This window comes from Sciurus vulgaris, assembly GCF_902686455.1.
Source record: "Sciurus vulgaris genome assembly, chromosome: 7".
NCBI lineage: Eukaryota > Metazoa > Chordata > Mammalia > Rodentia > Sciuridae > Sciurus > Sciurus vulgaris.
Window position 1 is genome coordinate 44,159,881 of NC_136467.1, and position 23,625 is coordinate 44,183,505.

At 36.0% G+C, this 23,625-nt stretch overlaps 1 protein-coding gene across 1 annotated transcript in view; it reads left to right on the forward strand.

Annotated features, from left to right (window-relative positions):
* The first annotated feature begins 1,321 nt into the window (after window positions 1–1,321).
* Window positions 1,322–23,625, forward strand: part of TBC1D32 (TBC1 domain family member 32) — a 217,983-nt gene continuing 195,679 nt past the window's right edge. The window contains 3 exon segments of the mRNA XM_079146273.1: window positions 1,322–1,844; window positions 1,847–1,859; window positions 16,173–16,334. Coding sequence (XP_079002399.1) covers window positions 1,703–1,844; window positions 1,847–1,859; window positions 16,173–16,334 — 317 coding nt within the window. The 5' untranslated portion in view covers window positions 1,322–1,702.

Consider the following 23,625-nt stretch of genomic DNA (forward strand, 5'->3'; position numbering starts at 1 on the left):
ACTTTATTTTTGTTGACCCAATATAGCTTCTGTAGCTTTCTTTCGATGCTATTTATCTTGCTTTATGTTTTTCTATGTTTCTTACTGTTTCAGGCTTTTAGGGTTGTGAAAAAAAAAAGTTGGCTATTTTAAATGTTAATCTGACAGTTCTGGCTTTTAAGCAGAGGGTTGAGATAAATTCAGATAAAATTGAGATTAAAGAACTGTGTTCTGGATTTTTTTTCTATAATGTTTCTTTGTACATTGTCATTTTTCTATTTTTTTCTGCTCTTTTCTTTCTTCTTGTTTTATCAATTGGTCCTTTTTTTTCTCATCATTTTGTCTTCCCAATTTTTAAAAATTAAAATTCTCTATTTCTAACCTTCAAATGGTTACATTGGAAATCTTACCATGGCTACTGAATCAAGTTTAACATCTTAAACTCCTTTTAGAAAAATACGAGGATCGCAGAACACTTCAACTTGTTCCACTTTATATGGTTTCCAGTTTTTTAGTACGATGCATTTTGAACCTTCACAAATTAGAATATTATTTTATGGAAACCATATATTTGCCTAATGATCCCTTCCCATTTTTTTTGCCTTCCTTCTTTTATTACATCTCAAACACTCTTTAAAGTTATTTTCCTTCTTCCTAAGGTATAACCTTTAGTAATTCTCAATTTGTGCAGTGTAACTCTCCCTTAGGAGGCAGCTTTCTGCAGTGTTCTTTACAGATGATATCTCAGGGTCTCTCTAGAATCCAATTGTGTCCTCCTACTTGAAAGATAAACCTCTGATCCCTTAACTTGCTAAATATGACCCTTTCAGATGTGGACAATTTACTTTTGCAGCCTCAGGTTCTTTCTGACTCTATTAAATATCTGACTATCACACACACTGAAGCGCCTACACATTCCAAGTTCAATTTTTCTCTCTTCTTTCCTCAACTTCTCTACCGGGTTAAAACCTAACTCTGGGTTTCCACAGCATCTACATGGCGTATTTCTCCAGTATGACATCGACTTTTACTTTATGGCAATCCTTAATTTCTCCTTGTGTTAAATTATGAACGCGTTGTCTTCTTTCTATCCTCCTAAACCAGGTACTTTAGCAAAGGGTAGGAGCTCAACAGGTTTTAGCCGCTGTAAGAAAACAGAACAGCAAGATTTCAACACCATTCCCTTTTCGACTAAACATTTCAGGCCACTTTCAGTTTCACTCCATTAATTTTTTTGGTCACCGCGCTTTCTCTTCCTACTCTGTTTCCTCCAACCTACGAAGAGCAGGTTACGGAGAAGACACCGCAGCCAACCGACTTTTCCCTAGGCGCCTTTCCAGTTTCAGGTAAACCCCCAACCAAGGAGGCCACGTCAACGACCTGACGTCACGCGCAGCGCCGGCGTCCCGCCGTCAGGCCCTCCCACGAGAGCCTGCCTGCGTGTCTTTGTTGCCGTTCGTCGCGGGAGGCAGAGTTCCGCTGGCCCTAAAGGCTAGCAACGACGACTGTCAGAGCAGGGTCAAGCACACCCCGGTCTCTGCAGAGTAAGGTGACTTGTCCGGGACAACGCCGGGTCGAGGGACCGCCCCCACGCGTTCGCCGCGGTCTCCTAGGCAACGAGGCTGCGCGAGGGCCACGATTGGGTGGAGGTGCGCGTGCGCCGTGCACGGCGTTTGCTGGGACCCCCGAGTAATGGGAAGTGGACGTTTGATTCCTGCAGAGGATGGCCCACTTCTCCTGCGAGGACGAGGCGATGCTGCAGGCGATGCTGAGGCAGTTGTTCCAGAGCGTGAAGGAGAAAATCACGGGGGGCGGCCCTCCCTGGGAGTGTGCCGAGGAAATCCTCTTACGTCTGGAGGAAACTGATGAAATTTCCACAAGTAAAATTGCTTTAAGTTTTTAAAGTAAACAAACCATTGATCCCAGAAAAGGTTAAGATGTGGTGAAAGAATATTCATTTGATTATAATTGTTAAAGTAGTTAATTGGAGTCCCAGTTTTATTTGACCAGTTGCCGAATTTATCATTTTCTTTTACTGATTTTCTAAAACCTCTTCTCCTCTGTTTTAATGCCACAGCCATCATACCCTAATTCTCCATTTTATCTCCTGAGCAACACAGTAACATTAATTATACATTATCTTATTACTTTAAGAACAGTTCTATTTCAAGGGATTTCTGTAAACTATGACCAAAAGCAGTGATCTTCAAGAGCCTTTTACTTTGCTCATGTTATCTCAGTGGCTTCACCTATTTAGCACTCTGAGCACTGTAAGAGAATACTCAACTGATGGAAGATTAGCTTCTCTGCCAATAGTTTAGGTTTCTAGAAAGAGGAAGGTAATATGGAATATCTGTGGTGCATGTCAGGATTATAAATGCCATTGAAGAGTTTGAGTGCTCTGCCTGTTGGAGCAATAGACAAAGTTTAATGAGAGGCGTATTTGCTGTAGATCTCGAATGACCTTTAGAAACTTAAAAACTTTTAAGATCTTGAAGATCTTTAGAGACCTATGTTTTCCTTCATGTAATTTCCATTAAGCCTCTCCATTTAAAAATCTGCCTCCAAGTGCCTTTATTATTATTATAAAATATTATTATGCAGTACTGGGGATTGAACCCAGGGCCACATGCATGCTAGAAAAGGGCTCTACTACTGAGTTATATCCCCAGTTCATTTTATTTATTTATTTTTTTTGAGACAGGGTGTTGCTAAATTGGTTCGAGCTGTCTCAGTCTCCCTCAGTTTTTAATTGATTATCTCTTAATTTATTATGTAAACAATGGAATGGAGAAAAATTGGAACTGTCTCAAATACAGGTTGGGGTATTAATATTTGTAAGCTAATGTAAGGATAATTTACCTCACACAAATGCATTAAATTTTGGGTTTATTTCTGGTTTTAATTCACATGCATTTGTTTTAAAAATCCATATGTTCCTGAGTCAGTTTTTGCTAGGATCATATTGTTGGAATTTGTTCATTTCATATAGATTTTCAAACTCACTTACATGAAGTTTTTCATTTCATATTAGGTTACCTGTTAATATTTCCAATATATGTAGTTAAGTCCCTTATTAATTCTTATTTTTCATTGGTGTCTTTCCTCTTGATTTTGTCATGCGTAGTAGAGGTTTATTAATTTTATAGTCTTTTCAAAGAACCAGCTCCCCCCCTCCTATTATTTGTTTATTTTTTGCTTCCCTAATTTTGGCTCTTAATGTGTTGTTTCTTGAGAAACCTTTTCGCCTTTATTGCAGTGAATCCTAGCCCATTAATTTGCAGCATTTTCTTTTTTAGTGTGAACAATTAAGGCTACAACACTTGCCTCTACATATTGCTTTAGCTGTATCAATTTTAAAGTGTTTTTTCAAGTTGAAATTGGAATCATTGCCAGTTCCTCTCAGAAGTCTGTTGACTTTTGTAATTTACTTTTCCTTCAACAGTTTGTTAGATTAAATACTTCCTGAATGACATAGTTAATAGTTAAGGGATTTATTTGTGGGCATGCCTAAAAGGTCCAGGCAGACTGTAAATTGTAGCATGTTTGTAGTCTTAAAAGTAAAATTTATAATCTTAAAAGTAGTTTGTGGTCTTACGAGTAAAGATAGTAAAAATTATAATGTGTAAATGGCATGGGCCTGAGATCTGTGTCTTAGGAGGAAGAAACTCCCTTATGCAGGCAAAGAAACAGCGGATGATATCTTTGAGCTCTTTGTAGAATCTTACAATCTCAGAATTGGTTAGAAATCTTAAAGGTCATTTATTTCAGGTGCTCGTATTTTCATTTTTCTTTTCACCAACCTAAGTCTGCTTGAACACTTAATGTTCTTGAGTCATTTATACCGTCTTGAGTCCAGGTATATCTTATTTTCAAAGTGTTTTATATGTCAAAAATTTTCTTTCCATCTCCACTATCAGAATATTGGTTTCTTAAGTCCACTTGATGTCCTGTTATTAGCAAGAAAAATAATCTTATTAAATAGGCTTATAGGGGAGACTGAATTTTCTGGGCTCTTAACATTTTTGCAATAAAATTGTTTTACAGATAATTGGGTCAACAAATGATATACTTTCAGGTAGTATAATGAAGTGGGAAAAATGCAGTCATTTTGGGAGAAACTAGGGTCATTTGAGGAGACACCAGTGTAGCACTAGCTAGGATTTGACCTAGGGGACTGTTCTCTCTGCTTTCCCTATTTTTTTTCCTATCTTAAACTATTCACATTCTCTAAAAAATCCAAATTCTCCTCCGTTTCTTTTAAGAATGGCACCATAATTAGCTGGGGGCCTCTTATAAAAAACACTGATACTTGAGCATTATCACAAATGAATCAAAATGCCCTTGGGGTCATGGTAAGAAAGGGGAAGTAGAAGAGCCCGGACTTTGGTGTTTTAAAAAGAAAAACCTCTGGATAATTCTAATATGTAGTCAGGGTTGAGACTACTGAGAACATAGTTAACTTGCACTTCACTGAGAATAATGGTGTTTTGTGTTTGAAAAATACCTACACACTCTAATGATTCTAATAGTCCCTAATACAGAGGATTACCCTTTCATGTGATCAGTTTTTTGATCTGATTTGGTAGGAACACAATTGTATTTATTGAATTGTGCTTTATTCTTTGTTTTACAGGTGAATTTGTCAGCAACTTTTAATTAGTGAACTCTTTAGGCTTAAGTGATAACTGAAAAAAACCCTTTTCTTAAATGACATACCCGTGTATCTGTGTAGAGAAATTATCAAGGATTATATGTGTGCTTCTAGAAACTATTGTGAGTCAGAAGCTTACTGTTTTGCCTATAAAGTTGTAGGAGATGTGAAGTACTCATTCTTTCTGTGACATAGTCTTCGGTATCCTGATTATATAAGCTTGAGTTTGTCATCTGTGATTTTGAAATGCAATATGTTATAAGATTCCCCAATATCAGTGTTATAATTCACAACTTACAGTAATAAAACACCTTTTTAAAAGCATCAATGATAATTTCTTATAGAAATTTGAAATGTATCTTGCTTATTTAAATAGCTAGAAGGGTGATTCATGAAACAAACTGTACTTATTAGATGTTTTATGATCTTATGTTTAATAGTGAGCTCCTACATATTTTAATATCCACCTTCCGAACATGTCAGAATTCATCGTAGAAAAATAATCATTAGATTTTCTTGGAAAACCTATATTAATAAGGCTGGAGAAGAATGGAAAAAAATGTTATTTTACTCAACTTGATAATTTTTTCTTAGATAAATATGAAATATAAATATTTCATATTAATCAGTAAAGAAAATGAATAGGCATATTGCCATGTATGTTAATTGAGCTTTTTCTGTTTTGTGACATCCATATAACTTTCCTTATTTTTCCTTATTAGCAATAAAACTGTCCTCCTACATTTAAGTGTCTTGTTTGAGTTTTTTTTTTTTTTTTTTGTACTGTGGATTGGACTCAGACCTCATGCTACTCCCAGATCTGGAAGAATATTTCGAAAAGCGTGTTTTGCACTGATTTAGCAATAGTGTTATTGAAATCCCAATTTTATTTTTTTCTTGTTAAATTACTTTTAAAGTAACAAGGTTAATAAAATATGTTTGTAGTATATTGGGTGAGAAGAATGTCAAGGTATAAGTAAAGTCTATGTAGTAAGCAAGTGTTTTTCACATTAGAATTGTCATCACCACTTAAGTACTATGACTATAGTTTAGCAAGATCATAGGTTTACCTAAGTTTGCAATATTGATATAAGTTTTGGAACTTAAATCTGAGGTAAATTTGATTCAGAGATTTCTAGAAGCAAAATAATATACTTGTTATTATATTATAATAAATATAATAACAAGTTTATTCATTGTTTAGATTTCATCCTTTAGGAAACTATAGTAAACCCAGATATTAAAAAAATTTAGAAAGAGCAATGAACATGAATAGACTTCAATTAAAACAGATAAGTGGAGTGGTATTTATTTTAATCCACGACAAAGCTTCATTATTCCTACAGTATTATAGTCCTGTGCTTTTTAGCACAATTAGATTATGTTATGTCTGAAAATATTCACACAGAAAAGTCTGAAAGAAAAGGGGCTGAATTGTAGCAAAATTTATATAAATTAAACCTAGTAAGGATATTATAAAATATTTTACTACATACGATGTAGATCTTTGAGATCAGTTTATATTTCCTAAACAGAACATTTAAACATAGAGGAGATTGACCAGTATCTTTAGTGGTCAGGGTTTAGTAATGCTTTGTGAGAGAGGGTATTGGAAGGTCAAACTGGCATGTTTCAGGCCATATTCAGTCAGTGGATGTATTTTTATTTTGGCTAGCTTAAAAAGGAAGAATAAAAGCAATATTTAGAAATCAGAACAAAACAATCAGTTTTTATGACTTTTTAGAAAACATTGAAAAATTAGCAATTGACTTATTTTTCAAGACAAGTGACTGGAGCTATGTCGAAGCTTTCACTTGAGTTGTACCATGTCCTCTTTGGTTCATCATGGTCTCTGTTCTTTTTCTCTTATACATGGCTTGTTTTTCTTTACCCATTTGCTTTCTGTAACATCTGTTTCCAACCCCTGGAATAAGTATAGGAATCTTTTGAAAGTCTCTTTCAGTCATCCAGGGCTTTATTTTCATACAAAATAAGTAGAATATGTTTCTGCCTCCAGAATAATTTCTTAAGATGATGCAGTGGGAATATTTGATTTAAAAATCTGTAGTTACCTTTAATTTTTTGGATTAGATGTAGACTTTATAAGAGCAAGTAGATAGCACTGATACTAACAGTACAGACCACATAACACCTAATTTTTTAGAACTATTTCTTTCAGTCTCATTCTCTCAATGGTATTCTATCCTGGGCACCATCATAGAACAGCAGGACTTCTTGGATCTTGTGGGATACTACTGTGAATTTGGACAATAAAAACCAACACAAGATAAGTTGTTGGTAGAGAATTTGAAATCTTGGGTTCCTCTTACCCAAAGAATAGAATGACCCACTTGAAGAACTGTCTCTCTTCATGAATTTAGGATTGATGTCAGTAGAGCATTTATAAAGGCCTGGGTAGACTAGACTAGCCGTCCTTGTATGATAAAGGACCTTACATCCCTGAAATTTCTTTTTCTTTAAAAGATTATTTGGGATGTCTTCTGGGAAATATTGTTATGGTCATTGATAAAAACAATATTAGAAAAAAACATTTGGTTATTCAAGTTCTCAAAGAGTAGATGAAAAATATTTACAGTATATTTGCTTTTTACATATAATGTTTAGTGGTGATTTGTTTTTGATGTGTCTTATTTTAGAGTGATATTTTACTTATTAAATTAAATATTAATTTTATTAATGGTCTTATGTGTATTTCTGACTTCAGTTATAAAGATATCATTTGTATTGAGCTGTATAACAAAGTACACACAAATTATTTTTCTCAATTAAATATTTCTCCTAATTGCTTGATTTTTGTCACAGAGATGGGGCTTATAAAACTAAGGAATAAGAATAATTCTGCCTTTCCATAGGTGTATAGAGTTAATTTTTAGAGAGGCTCTTTCTTCACTTTGAGAGACATAACTCAGGTTAGTTCCATCTTTGACTTGCTGCTGAATCTCAGAGGTGTAGAAAAAAAACTGGTGTGTTTGATTAACTTTGGGCAGAAGAGTGTCAAGATAGTTGCTAGGGGCCTCTGTTTTACTTACTTTCACATTTACCTTTCCTTTTCCCAGTAGTAAGATGGGGGTCACAGTGGTTGGGCTGAAAGGATTATGTATTCTAGGATTTTTAAAAATCATTTTTAATAACATTTTAAAGAGAATGATATTTTTATGATATTGAAATGTCAAATATTCTGATTGTTGTTTCAGAGTTCCTGGTATGAAAGGGTGGTTGTGGTGAACATACACCTTTTTTGCTTTTCAGATCTCATGATGCACATCTGCTAACTCTATTTCAGAGCCAGCTGTGGTTTTGTGGAGAAGTATAGGAACTGTCAAATGTTGCAAAATTTAGAAATATATTCTCTTGAAAGATGTATTTTAAATCCCTTTCTTACCCTGTAAAGTTCACAGTTTTGTGTATAATGTACAAAGGTTTGGTTTATACTTAGACATATAGTAATAAGGAATTAGTTGTCATTAGAATGAATTGGAACTTAGACATTTCTGGAATTTTTAAAACTCTAGGGAGTGTAGAGTTATGGGAATAACATGAGTATTAGAATAGAGTGAATGAATTAGTAGCTTGTAAGTTTGACAAGGCCCTTAAAGTTTTGGAATTTGTGTTCACATTTATTTTACCTATCATTTGGTAAATAAAATGATATTAATAAACTGCTTGGCACAGATTAGCCTAACAGTCAGTTACAAGTTAGTTTTTTACTTGCTTATAAGCAAATAACACAGTTGGTAGTTTGTTGAGAATATTGAATATAGCCTCATTTAAGTGGAGATAACTTGATAAAGGGATTTGATTGATTAGGTATATAATTCCAGGCCAGGGAAGCTGTATTTGACCATGAAAGACATAAGCAGTCAATAATTAATTTTAAATTCTGCAAACACTTATTGAGACTTTATGTGACATGACATGGTGTGAGGTATTGATATGAGTAAAATGACTGTCACTCTGATAGTGAAATCAGTGATTTATTTCTTTTTTTGGTACTGGGGATTGAACCTAAGGGGTACTTAACTACTGAGTCACCTCCCTGGCCCTTTTTTAAATTTAAGTTTTTTAAATTTTTGAGACAGAGTTTCGCTTAGTTGCTTAGGGCCTTGTTAAGATAATGAGGCTGGCCTTGAATTTGCCATCCTCCTGCCTTAGCCTACCAAATTACTGGGATTACAGGAGTGTTCCACCACACTGGCAAAATAAGTGATTATTATGACTACAGTGTTCAGGATGGATGTCAGAGGAAAGAGCAGAAGTGAGAAGATAAGCCAAAAGGTTGCTGTAGTCGTCTCTGCATGAGATGATGTGATTTTGTACTGGTAGAAAAAAGGGAAAAGTGATGAAAACAAGAGATGTGCAGGACATATTAACAGGTGTTTATGACTTGATGGATGTGATTGGTGGGCTGGGGCGCAGAAGGTAGAGACATAAGAGAGCATTCCATGGTATCAAGTTTAGGATTCCAAAAATATAAGGCTGAAAATGTGGCAGGTAGTTGGAAAGAGGAGATTCTTTTTTGCTTTATTCTTTCTTTCCCTTTTATTCCTCTCCTGTACCCCACTTGTTCTTTTTCTTTCTTAGAGAGGGAATATAGAAAGAATAAAAGACTATATATGTGGACTCATAAGTATAGCATAATGTTACATGAAATTTATTAAAAGAAATAACATGAACATGAAGCTAACCACTAAAATATTTTGGGAGAATAAGCAAGCCCAATCTGATAACCACAGATATAGGAAATGAAAAGATAAACTCTTCCAAGTGTTACATGTCAAGAATTTCTTTTCTTTCCTTTTTTTTCTTTCTTCCTTTCTTCTTCTTCTTCTTCTTCTTTTTTTTTTTTTTCTTTTTTAGATAGGGGAAAAAGAAGTTTTATTGCTTTGCTAGCAAAGGAGAAACACAGGGCACAGGGGACTCCTGGAGGTTGTGATTCTGCCCATCAGGGGAAGGAGCAGGGGGGTTTGAAAAGAGGTGATGCAAAGATTACATTCCAGGTGTTCTCTGTCCAGAGTTATAATTCACTTGTTAATTTGGGAGATAGTCATTTCTTAGATATTCTGGCAGTAAGCACAAAAGGACTGGAAGCAGACCTCAGTGGATTCAGAGAAGCCTTTATTCCTTTGTGGAGTGGGGCGCTGTTAGGACCCATTTTCTGGATGGGAAAATGGCTCCCAGGTACAGAAGGGATTTTCATTTTATAGGGTACAATGAGGATGATGTAATCGTTGGAAACTGTACACGCACAGTTTTGACCATGTCGTTTTGACTGTCAGGAGCTAGTTGTACAGGTTAAAACCAGACCCTTAGGAATTAGTACTCAAGTCTCGCCCATTGTCATTCAGGACTAATTTGACGTGGCAGAAGGTCAAGTTTAAGACCTGGCATTCCATATCTGCCCCTATCTCCCAGGGCCCATTGTTATCAGAATGCACTGGGAGATGTTTATTGTTTGACCAATTTCCCCTCCTTTTTCTTGAGCCACACCGTCCCTCCATTTTTCTTGGGGAGCTACCTTGTAAGAATATTATTTTCCATAACCCTTCATTCCAGCTTCTGAAAGGGGAAAAAGAATTGGGGCGTTGGATCAGTTCTGGCTGCTTAGAGCTGAGAAGGGGTGAACTGGAGGGACCCCCTCCTTTCAGAGTTCTGGAACAGAGCATGGAGACCCTGGTGGGGAAAGTTATGGGGAGGGGACCTGGAGGTCATCGTAGGTGGAGACCCCTTTTTGGTCTTGGTGAGTCAGGAGGTGAGCAGGAGAATGGCATCCATGTGTTCTGGGAGGCAGCTGGGGCTGTGTAGGTAAACTTATTAAGAAATTGTTCCTATACAGAATTAAGAATTGGCAGGGGAAGGGTTTTTATAAGTACAGTGAAATTAGGCAACTATAAGAAAGGTGGTGATTACTTAATTTGCTAGTGCTAGGAAAACAATTTTCCGGTGTCAAAACCAGACATGTTCTTCTAAAATGCCAGGAATCATACACTTCAAATATGTAGCAGGTAAAATAGTTGGGTCCCTGTTTTCCTTAATCAAGGCCATTGTGCCCTATTTAAATTTAGGGTGCACTCTCCATGATTTCAGGGGTCTGGGTCCTCTGAAGCATAGCAGGCATTCCAAAGATTAACCTTGGAACCATAATTTCCTGATGTTTTAACCATCATCATCCTGCTTGACAAACTACGTAAAACAAGAACAGAGATAAAATTAACAGTACAGTTATAACTAGTAGCCCAACTACATGTGTAGAAAAGTATTTAAAAGAGTCAGAGAAGAAATTCCTTCAGCCATACCGCCACAAACTTCTTCATTATTAAAAGTAGGTGTTTTTGTATTGGCCTGGACCAGAACTGGAGATTGTAATTTTGACACATCCAAAGAGGCATTATGAAAAGGATCAATATGTACTTGAGTTTGCCAGGTCTCAGAAAAATTTTTGAAATTGTTGAAGGAAATGAGTTGCTGGTGCCTGCTGGTGCATTGCCACCACTGCAGTAGATGCAGAGGCAGTTATCCCAGCCAAGATAATAATGTCAGCTATTAGCCCTGGGATAAAATGTTTAGCCCTTTTACAGGGAGCCAGGTGGCTACTGGCCAGTTTTCACATTTAACATGATGCATATTTTGTGAAGCATTATATTGTACTTAAATAAGTCCAAACAATAAAACGTAGGTATTTAACACACAGGCTGTGAGATAACCTTTTCTCTTGCCACTCCTGATTGGTTTACATAGAAATAACATTCTTCCCTGATTGGCTGTAGGATGAGATGTCGGGGAGTTCAATTGAGCTTATAAAGTCATTACCAAATCAGTGACCTGCTGGATATCTGCAATAACCTGTGCTATTTTTATAGTGAATAAAGGTTCCTAACCCTGCTGCTCCTGTTTTAATCCTGCTGGATGTTTTTAGGCCTATGAGTGAGGGAATAATTGGGGGGCGGGGGGGGGGGCGTCCTGCATCTGGTATGTGCTGTTATTGGAATGGGTAGGCTTTGGTTGTGGGGTAAATTGTCAGTTTGAGGAGAAATTTTGGTAGGCAGGAATAAATATGAGTCTCCCAAAGGGGGGAAAAAAAAAAAAAAACTTCAGAATTTGGGGGCATCAGGGCTGTGGGACTGACTAATTTGACCTGGGGGAAGGTCACGGTTTAGGCCCTGGCATTCTGTATCCACCCCTTTCCCCCAGGGCCCATTGTTATCAGAATGCACTGGGAGAGGTTTAATGTTTGTCCAATTTTCCCTCCCTTTTCCTGAGCCATGCTGTCCCTCCATTTTTCTTCGGGAGCTGTCTTGTAGGAATATTATTTTCCATAACCCTTCACTGGTGCCAAACCCAAACTCTTCCTTCCTTCCTGTGGGGATATCTGCTCAAGTACAAATTGCTCTACATAGGGTGGGGAAGAAGGTAATCCTGTTTTGCTCCAAGCTTAAGGATCAGGAGAGATTAGGGAGAGGGAGGAAGGGAGGAAGAGAAAGAAACTTGTCCGTTCTAAAAATAAATTGCAGTGGCAGAACAGCAAGGACTGCATTCAAAGCTTAAAGTGGACCACTGATACATTTCCCTACTGTCAATTCCTGCATTCCATTTCTGTGGAAAAATGGGCAATGGTATCTCTAAACTGCTTTTGGCTGATAGAGGGTGAAGTTGGGGGAAGTGACCCAAAATCCTTATTCTCTATCACTTGGGGAATGCATGGGTACTTGAGGGTATTTAGCATCAGGGCAGTCCAGAGGTCTTTGGGGGCACAAGGCAGACATAGGGCGGGGATTATGCAGATGGCCAGGGGTGTTGTGACTTTACTGCCTTCAGTTTCCTTTTTTTTTTCCAAAGTGGACCAAGGCAGAGCAACCTGTCTTGTTCAAAGAGAAGGCAGGAGATTCCTGAAGGAAAATAAGCTGTAGCAGCTGCTCCAAATGTCCCTCAGTCTCTCCCTTTACGGATAAGAATAGCTCCTTCAGTTTGACCTGAGGCAAATTCATCTGTCTTTCAACACTCCAGAATTTGGCTCTCAACAAGTTCACTGGCCACCTTACATCCTTAGCATTGAGGAGATTCGCTTAGAGAGCCAGGTCTGCTGAAGAAAGCCAGAGTGGGGGCTGCTCTCAAGTCACATCTGGGTCCCCAATTTGTTCTCTAAAGCATGGTCCTTGTCCTTGATGCCAATTCAATAATGAGGATAGTTTTGAGAAAAAGGAAAAAGAGGTTTTATTGCTTTGCTAGCAAAGGAGAAACAGGAAATTCTTGTCCCTAGAGGGTATGATTCTGCCCATCAAGGGGTACAGGGTTTTTTAAAGAGATGCTTGAAATGCTACATTTCACATATTCTCTTTCTGGAGTTGTACCAAATACCATATTTGAATTCAATTATTTATAGTTTCTACTATGTGTAAGATATTGTGTAAGAATGGACATTTTTTTAAGCTGTTTTATCTTAACTCCCTAAGGTCTCCCTCCCATTGTCTCAACTCCCTAAGGTCTCCTTCCCAGTCATGGGAACAAAGCCCCTAAAGCTGTTCCAAGAAACAGCCCCAAACAGAGAGTAAAAGAGTAAATTGAGCCAGATAGCTAGATAGTGCTCAAACAGTAGGATTACCAGAAACTATTGACCAGAATCTATGCCCTGTTGTAAAACATTGTGAAACATGTTGTATGTTATCAGCCAACTCAGACCCCCTTTGGAATTTCCCGGCAGCTTTGTTCCCCTTTTTTCCTTTTTTTCCCCCCTTTTTCTCCCTTTCATGTGCGACCCCTCCCGATGTGTGGTTTCTGCCTTTATAAACTTGTAAGATTTTCTGCTAGGGACTCGACTCCTCGACTCCTGCATGAGTCACGAGTTGGGTCCCAGTGCGGTGGAATAAACACCTCTTGCGGTTTGCATCAAGTGATGCCTCCTGCGGTTGATTGGGGTTGCCGTCGATCCGAGGGACAGAGTTGGGGTCTCCTTTTTGGGGGTCCTACAATTGCAGGTGATACACAAACACGTGGATTTATCCTTCTGTCAAATATATAAAGAATATAAAAGTGTTCATGTAAGTACTCTGATCAGAACACATTATATGCATATATTAAAATAGCATACTGCACTATTTCAGTACCACAAATATGTAGTTATTAGGTGTTAAAGAAAAAAATCCTGAATGTATAGGGTCTAAACCCAACAAATAATAAAGCAGACAATATAAGTACATACAAGACAGAATATTTTGAATTCTAAATAGAGAGGGACAAAGTACTTTAGGGGCTTGAGGGCAAAAAAAATTACCAGGTTTTTGGAAACAAAGGCTTTGAGGAGGTAGTATTTTAGGTTGTAGAAGACGATCCTACTGAAGGAAGACTGGTAGTAAAACATTAAGTGGTGAAGGTGAGTGTTATATCAGCGGTATTGAGAATAGAAAAAAGGGAGGGTTGGATATATGTGGTGATGAATGGGACATAAATCTGTTATGATAGATGGGATCTCAGAGGGATTTTATATCAGTGGCAAATGTGTCTTAAATAATATGAGAATGATAGTAGCTAAAACTTATTGTTTGTTAAATTTAAGTGAGGTCCTTTGTTAGATGCAGAGCATATATTATCTAGAATTTTTTTTATAATAGTTTCCAAAATAGGTTCTTTTCATTTTGTAAAAGGAAAAAAAATGAAGCCTAGAGAGGATGTATAATCTGTACAGCCCCTGATAGCTGAAATTAAAAACTATGATTCCTAAAACTCCAGCAGCAGGACCCCTGTGCTCTAAAATATTGGGATTGATTCTGGTCTGTTAATTGAAAAAAATTAATATAGAGGACCATAAAATAATCCTAAATATTTTAAATATTTTAAGTGTAATGCAACCAATATTCCCCAATGTTTTAGGTCAGTACTATTTCTTTTAGTAGAAGTTTTCTAATTGAAGTTCCAAGAACTTTAAGATAGTTTACTAGCTGTTTGAATGTAGGCTCTGTCTAGATAGGTGGTCTTAAATTATCTTCCTCAGAGCAGCAGCATCAGCCTGAGAACCAGCCTGTAACCTGTTCTACCCTCTTTCTACTGAATCAAAAGCTGAGAGTGGGACCCCACAACTGGTGTTTTCATTAGCTTTTTGGATACTGCAGTGGGAAGAGAGAGAAGTTATAGAGGAAGAATTTATAGGAACTTGCTATAAATTGCTAACTAATTGGATATAAGATACAATGGAGAAGATTGTTATTAAAACTGAGACTATACACAGTTGTCTGTTTGAACGATGGTGCCATTAGCAGAAATATGTAAGTCTGGAGAGCAGGTGGTTTGTGAGTGAGTAGGTAAGATGATAGATTTGGCTTGTGCTAGAGCTGGACCTGATGTGCAGGCCTTTTTAACCCCACACTTTTACTGTGACACCACATAGCTTCGTGTCAAGTATCTCTACTTTATTATTAAGGCCTGAAGGACTTCTGGCAGGCCTGCCACTTATAGTACTGAGGCTGCCATGGTGTTCCAGGGAGCAGCAATATGTTTAGAGGTAGTCAGAATTGAGTAAAATAGAGAATCTCAATCAAAAACAGTGGGAAGATGAAATCCTTTTGTTGTTTTGCTAAGGTGGCTGTTTTTTATGAGATTCAGTAATTTAATAAATAGACTGAAAACTATATGTTGGATACCATAATGGGCTCATAAAGGTATGAGGTAAATTATTCAGGATCTCCTTGATCTTCTGAACTACATATATATGAGGCTCTTATTTAGCTACATATCTTGAATATATGACATTTACAAAATTGACCCATTCTAAATTAGCTTTGTCATTTGAGAGTGTAGAAATGTTAACACTTCTAAAATCATGATATTAATCATACTTATTGCCTTTTATTTTCAGTAAATGTTTCATAAAATAATTATTTACTTTGTAGAACTTTTGCTTTCTCATATTTTCTAGATTGTTTGTATTTACAAACTAATTTTAATATTAGTGTCAACCTAACTATATGGAGAAAAATGTCCAGCATATTGAACTATGTGGGATTCTTCTATCCATAAACACAGACAAAAACTTTTTAGGTGCTATTTAGGTCAGTTACCACTTTTAAAATGTACACAAAAACTCTCTGTTTTAGTAATGGGAGCTTTACCTTTTCCTATTTATTCTTTCATAATTACTGTTTTCTAGTGAGGTTTTTTTTATCAGCCTGAATGATTATCCAACAGCTGCTTTACCTTCTCTTCAGCATCACATGTCAAAGACAGGAGCATAAAAAAAGAAATTAGGAGACTCTAAACCCACTAAGGGTTGGGATGCCTCTAAGATTTGCTTTTCCTTCTGTGACACTACCTCCTCTCCCCATGGTCATCTTTAAATGATGAAGTTTGCCAAGTATCTCAGATAAAAACAAAGCAAAAAAAAAATTCTAGATGAGTTTAATGATTTATAATGATCAATTAAATTCTAGTTTAAGGTAAGAAATCTGAATATGTTATAGACTTGATTCATATTTTTTTCTATGATTAATAAATAAACAATATGTTGAATTTTTTAAAAAAATATTTCTTTCAGCTATGACTTTGTGAAATACCTTAGACAGCACATATGCAACACTTTGGGGTCTATGATTGAAGAAGAAATGGAAAAATGCACATCTGAACAAAATCAGAGTGAGGAATCTGGCTATGACACAGTTGTACAGCATGTTACTAAAAGAACTCAGGAATCTAAAGAGTGAGTATGCCTGTGGTTTTTTATATATTATATATATATATATTTTTTTTTGTTTTGTTTTGTTTTGTTTTTTTGTTTGTTTTGTTATTTTTAGGTACCGAGGATTGAACTCAGGGACACTTGACCACTGAGCCACATCCCCAGCCCTATTTTTTATTTTATTTAGAGACAGGGTCTCACTAAGTGCTTTGTACCTCACTTTTGCTGAGTCTGGTTTTGAATTTAAGATGTTCCTGCCTCAGCCTCCCGAGCCGCTGGGATTATAGACATGTGCCACTGTGCCCGGCCCATGGTAATATTTTAAAATAACCTTTCTTTCAACTGGCTTTGAGATAACATCACTAACCCTACCCCCTACCCCTGTCTGTTTCCCACATAGCACCTTATAGTGGCCAAAATGATGCTTTAAAATAATGAATCAGAGTGTGACACTCTCTCATTCAAAACTCTCTAAAGGTTTCCCATTTTCCTCAGAATACAATGCAGAGTTCTTTCTGTAGGCCACCAGACCCACCATGAGCCTCCTCCTTCACCTTTCTCATTTCTTACCATATGTTCCCTCCTTGCCATCTCATCTTACTTTTAAGCAAGCCAACTGGGCCATCCCTTAGCAGTTTGCACTCTTGCTGCTTCTGTTACCTAGATTGCCCTTCCCTAAATATTTTTGACTTGCTCCTTCACATTTTTGGGGTCTTAATGTTCAGTGTCTTCTTTTCAGAGCCCTTCAGTCACCTCTCTGCATAAACCAATATTTTTCCCGTTTCTTTCTTTCTCACTCTCCTTAATTTTCCTTTGAGCTTTTTTGACTCTGTTTTTATAAAGGATTAAATGTGCTTCTTAATCTAAGCTTTACAAAGATAATTTTATCTTTTGTTTCTGTAACCTAATGCTTAGATAATGACTGGTACATTCTAGGTGCTTAATTGGTATTTGTTGAAGGAAATAATGAAAGTGTCTTTTGCCAGAATAATCAGTTGTATGTTATGGATTACTATGGTTTAGAGGTAGTGTGTCTCCCAGTGGTGTTGGAACCTTTGTCACCAATGGGGCAGTATTAAGAGGGTGGTAGAACCTTTAAGAAGTGGGGTTTAGTTGCAGGGTAATTAGATCATTTTGGATACGCCTTCAGAAGGGAGTGAGGAGGTTTTCATGGGACCCAATTTAGTTCTAGGGAGAGGGAGAGGTTGTCATAGAAGAGCAAGACTGGCCCCTCTCAACTCTCTGCTTTCTTTCTTACTGTATGATTCCTGTTGCATGTACTCTGACCATTGTGGTGCCATCCACCAAGAGATATTTATCAGAGTAAAGCAGAAGCCTCTGCCAAAGATCTTGAACCTCCAAAATTGTAAGATAAATAAGCTTCTTTTCTTTACAAAGTACCCAACCTCAGGTATTGTTATCATAGAGAAAAACAGACTAATACACTGATGTTGGAAATAATTCTGGATTCAACAATACATTCTTTTTTCTTTCCCTTTATCAGTCATAGATTTATCACATACTTAATGAGTAACAACTATATGTTATATGTTAGACCCTGGAGCTATAAAGATGAATAAGATGTTTTCTTTCCTTTCATAATCCATAACATAATGGGGAATTCGATATTACACTGTAGTGGAAACTTAAGTAGTTTCAATGCAGTGTGGTTAGTACCATGATACATACAAAATGTTACATGGAAATTAAAGAATATGCATTTAACAGCTCTTACAAAGAGATGCCAAAGTACAGTGGTTCAAAGAGGGTAGTTTTTTCTTTTATGTGATAGTTCAGACATATATGAGTACAGGGTGGGTAGGTGGATCTGCTCAAGGGATTCATCTAGGGACCCAGGTTAATTTTATTTTGTTATTCCATCATATCTTACGACAGGGGTTGGGCCATCTAATAATTATTTTAGGACTTGCCAACTGTTCTAGTATGAAAATAGCCATAGATAATATATAAATGAAAGAATGTGCATGTGTGCCTGTAAAATTTTATTTTCAAAACTAAGTGAAAAGTCAGGTTAGGTCCATAGGACATATTTTGCCCACTGTAGTATCAGAGATATTTGCATATGTACTTGAGCTTATATATCTACTTCATTTTAAAGCTTTAAGTCTGACTTATTTTTTTACAATTTCTTTTCTTTTTTTAAAATATTTTTAGTTGTAGATGGATACAATACCTTTATTTAATTAATTTATTTTTATGTGGTGCTGAGGATTGAGCTCAGTGCCTCACATGTGCTAGGCAAGCACTTTAGCAGTGAGCTATGACCCCAGCCCAAATCTGACTTATTTTTAGATAAACTTTAAAAAATAACTTTGGACAAGATCTCTTCCTCTTTGTAACAACTGATTTTATTGTTTAAATAAATATATTATTTCTTGAACAAAGTAATAGTATATAGCTATTAATAAATTTAATAAGTTCATCCTTCTAATATATATCAAGTAAAGCCATAGAGATTAAGGTTTCTTATTTCTTGATTTGGAGAAAAACAAAAATGGATTTATTTCTGTCTTTGGATATTATAATTCCTAGTAGTTTGTTGTTAGCAGTGTTATTAAACTTATTCTAAAAGGAACACTAAAATACTTTATTAGATAATGAAGGTATTTTAATGATAAGAGCAAAGTTTTATATGATACTATTAGGAAATTACTTTTTTATATCTGGATAAGCTATTTAATTTTCTTGTGTTTTAGTTTACCCTTGTGTAAAAATTAAAACAATAATAACTACCTTACAAATATTTTAAATGACTTTATGAATGTTTGTCTTCTGCTTTATGAACCATGGATGAAAGACTTTAAATTGTACAGAGTATTATTTTCTTTCAATTTTTTGTGATTCTTTAGCAATTACTTAGGGCTAATGTGGCAACAGTGCATCTATTAACAACATTTTTACTGTAATAATTACAGAGTATTTTCCTAATTAAACATTTTGATATTTGCTTTTTAAATAGTTGTTTGCACATGGAAGAATTCATTTGTAGGCCCTGTCATATACTACTCATATAATGAGTAGAACTGTTCACTTCGTAGTATTTTTTGTTGATTGGTGTGCTTTTTTACTTGGGAGCTTTTTCTTTCTGTAGACCTTATTTTAATAGTTTTTGAAGCATTAAGGGTATTTACTCAGTGGTATCTATAGTCTATCCTGGATCTGGTTTTCCTTAGCTTTTCCAAAGCTGCAGTGGCTCCCGTTGAACTCTAGTTCATTTAACTCTTGATTTTGAGGGTCTCTGCTCTAGGGTTTTTTTTTTTTTTTTTTATAAGAAATTAATTAAAAAATTATTACTCTTTTTCCCTGTGGCCATTTTTGTTGATATTAATTCCAGAAGAATTTGTTTGTCTTTAAAGAAGATATGTTGAAAACATTTATATCTAGATCCAAATTTCAGTTTTATTATGGATTTTAATTACCCTAATCTTACTCTGTATTATTGAGATTTAGTTTTATATTTCTTCATTAAATCACAGAATTTTAAAGGACAGGAACTTTATATTCAGACAACCAGACCTAACTGTAAAGAAGCCTGGTCAGTGTAATTTTAACTATAGTTCAATTATTGTGGAAGGAGAGAACAACTCTTGGTGGATAGATATTGATGACCACCAGGGCATTGTTTTGTTTCCTTCTTTATTGCTGCCCAGAATCTTAAGAGGGGGAAACTGGGTCTTTTGTCTCAGTTATCCTATACATAAGTATAGTTTATTAGTGTTTCAGTACTCCATTTTGCATTTTAGATCCCTTTACCTTTAACTAGTAAATTCCCTGGACTCTTAACCTCCATTGTAGTTCTCTTCTGTATGTCACCCCTGGCCCCCATACCCCTTCCCTTATTATTCTTAATCTATTCCCATCTACTTTGATTATTTTTGTGTTTCTCATGATTTCTGCTAGTTTAGAAATATATATTATATAAATTTGCTAATAACTCAATATTATATACATATATTGTTAAATATATATTAAATATGTATTTGTATTTAGTTAAATATTATGTAAAGTATACATTTTTATATAGATATGTAATTTCTGTAATATATAATTTAAAATGTGGATTAATGAGGTTTCCCTTATTTATAACAAAATGTATGTGAGATTGATCAGCTTATATAAATAGAAAAGGATTATTTTGGCCTATAATTTTTGAGATTTCAGTCCATGGTTGATTGGCCCTGTTGTTTTTGGGGCTGTGCTCAGGCAGTACATCATGGTGGGATTACATGTGAGGAAGCCCGTTCCCCTGAAGGCTGGAAGCAGAAAAAGTGAGAGCGAGAGACCAGGGTCCCACATTCTTTTCAAGGGTATTACCCCTAATGACCTAAGACATCCTACTGTGCCCTACCTTGTAAAGGTTCCACCCTCTCCCAATAGTGCCTTCACTGGTGACCAAGCAAGCTTTTCACACATGGGCTTATGGGGTTATTAGCAAAGAGTATCTTATTAATGTATCTGATAATTTCCCCAAAACTGGGGGCTGGTGATGGAATTTATTGGTGGAGCACTTGTCTAACATGTACGAGGCCCTGGGTTTGACCCTAGCACTGCAAAACAGAGTTTCAATCCATTATTTCTATCTGTTTCTATTTCCCTAGCCTGGCTTTTTTTATTTTATTTGATCTTTTTATTCATTCTTTTTAGTTAAACCTAGCCTGGCTTTATTGCTCTTATGAGAGAAAGTTCTCACTTTAACCAATGTAGTTATAGTAACCACTCTGCCAAGTTTATAAAGAAAAAATTGTTTGCAATGCTTATCTTCCTCATGTATTTCCCTTATTATATTGACAAATACATGTCTAGTGCTTTATATTTACAACAACTTTTCAGATATTTATTTTCATTTATTTATTGCCATGCTATATTGAAATAGTTTAGCCAGATTGTAGTCATTTAATGTCTTTTCATAGCTGAGGAAATTGAGACTTTTTTTTTTTTTTTGGAACTGGCGGGCATGAGTTAGGATTGAATTCAGAATTTCTAATTTTAAATTTAGTATTCACTGTGTTTATATACATCTTTGATAAGTTCAGGCCATTAACATTCAGGGTTATTATTGAGATATGATTTGTATTATTGAGATACGATTTGTCATTTGGCTCATTTTTGTTTTTTGACACACTTGGTTTCTCCTTTATTTGGCTGTTTCTTTAGCCCAGGGATGCAAGGTTGGTTCAACATGTGGAAATCAATAAATGTAATTCACCATATCAGCAGACTTAAAGTCAAGAATCACATGATTATTTCGATAGGTGCAGAAAAAGCATTTGACAAAATACAGCATCCCTTCATGCTCAAAACACTAGAAAAAATAGGGAGAGTGGGAACATTCTTTAACATTGTAAAGGCCATCTGTGCCTTTATGGACAATATCATTCTAAATGGTGAAAAACTGAAACCATTCCCCCTAAAAACTGGAACAAGGCAGGGATGCACTCTTTCACCACTTCTATTCAACATCGTCCTTGAAATCCTAGCCAGAGCAATTAGACAGACCAAGGAAATTAAAGGGATACAAATAGGAAAAGAAGAACTCAAACTATCCCTATTTGCTGATGACATGATTATATATTTAGAGGAACCAGGAAATTCCACCAGAAAACTTTTAGAACTCATAAGTGAATTCAGTAAAGTAGCAGGTTACAAGATCAATGCTCATAAATCCAATGCATTTTTATACATAAGTGATGAATCTTCAGAAAGAGAAATTAGGAAAACTACCCCATTCACAATAGCATCGAAAAAAATAAAATACTTGGGAATCAATCTCACAAAAGAGGTTAAAGACCTCTACAATGAGAACTACAGAACACTAAAGAAAGAAATTAAAGAACACCTTAGAAGATGGAAAGATCTCCCATATTCTTGGATAGGCAGAATTAATATTGTCAAAATGGCCATACTACCTAAAGTGCTATACAGATTCAATGCAATTCCAATTAAAATCCCAATGATGTACCTTACAGAAATAGAGCAAGCAATTATGAAATTCATCTGGAAGAATAAGAAACCCAGAATAGCTAAAGCAATCCTTAGCAGGAAGAGTGAAGCAGGGGGCATTGCAATACAAGAACTTCAACTATACTACAAAGCAACAGTAACAGAAACGGCATGGTATTGGTACCAAAACAGACAGGTAGATCAGTAATACAGAACAGAGGACACAGACACAAACCCAAATAAATACAATTTTCTCATACTAGAAAAAGGTGCCAAAAATATGGAATGGAGAAAAGATAGCCTCTTCAACAAATGTTGTTGCTTGGAAAACTGGAAATCCATATGCAACAGAATGAAACTAAATCCCTATCTCTCACCTTGCACAAAAATCAACTCAAAATGGATCAAGGACGTTGGAATCAGACCAGAGAGAGACCCTGCATCTTATAGAAGAAAAAGTAGGTCTAAATCTTCATCAGATTTCCTTAACAGGACTCCCATAGCACAAGAAATAAAAGCAAGAATCAATAACTGGTATAGATTCAAACTAAAAGGCTTTCTCTCAGCAAAGGAAACTATCAGTAATGTGAAGAGAGAGCCTACAGAGTGGGAGAAAATCTTTGCCACTCATACTTCAGATAGAGCACTAATTTCCAGAATATATAAAGAACTCAAAAAACTCTACACCAAGAATACAAATAACCCAATCAACAAATGGGTTAGGGAAATGAACAGACACTTCACAGAAGAAGATCTACAAGCAATCAACAGACATATTAAAAACTGTTCAACATCTCTAGTAATAAGAGAAATGCAAATCAAAACTACCCTAAGATTCCATCTCACTCCAATTAGAATGGCGTTTATCAAGAATATAAGCAACAGTAGGTGTTGGCGAGGATGTGGGGAAAAAGGTACACTCATACATTGCTGGTGGGGTTGCAAATTAGTGCAGCCACTCTGGAAAGCAGTGTGGAGATTCCTTAGAGAACTTGGGATGGAATGACCATTTGACTCAGCTATCCCATTGCTTGGCCTATACCCAAAGGACTTAAAATCAGCATACTACAGAGATACAGCCACATCAATGTTCATAGCTGCTCAGTTCACAATAGCCAGATTGTGGAACCAACCTAGATGCCCTTCAACAGATGAATGGATAAAGAAACTGTGGTATATATGTATATATACCATGGAATATTACTCAGCCATAAAGAATAATAAAATTATGGTATTTGTAGGCAAATGGATGAAATTGGAGAATATCATGCTAAGTGAGATAAGTCAATCTCAAAAAACCAAAGGACGAATGATTTCGCTGATAAGTGGATGATGACACATAATGGGGGGT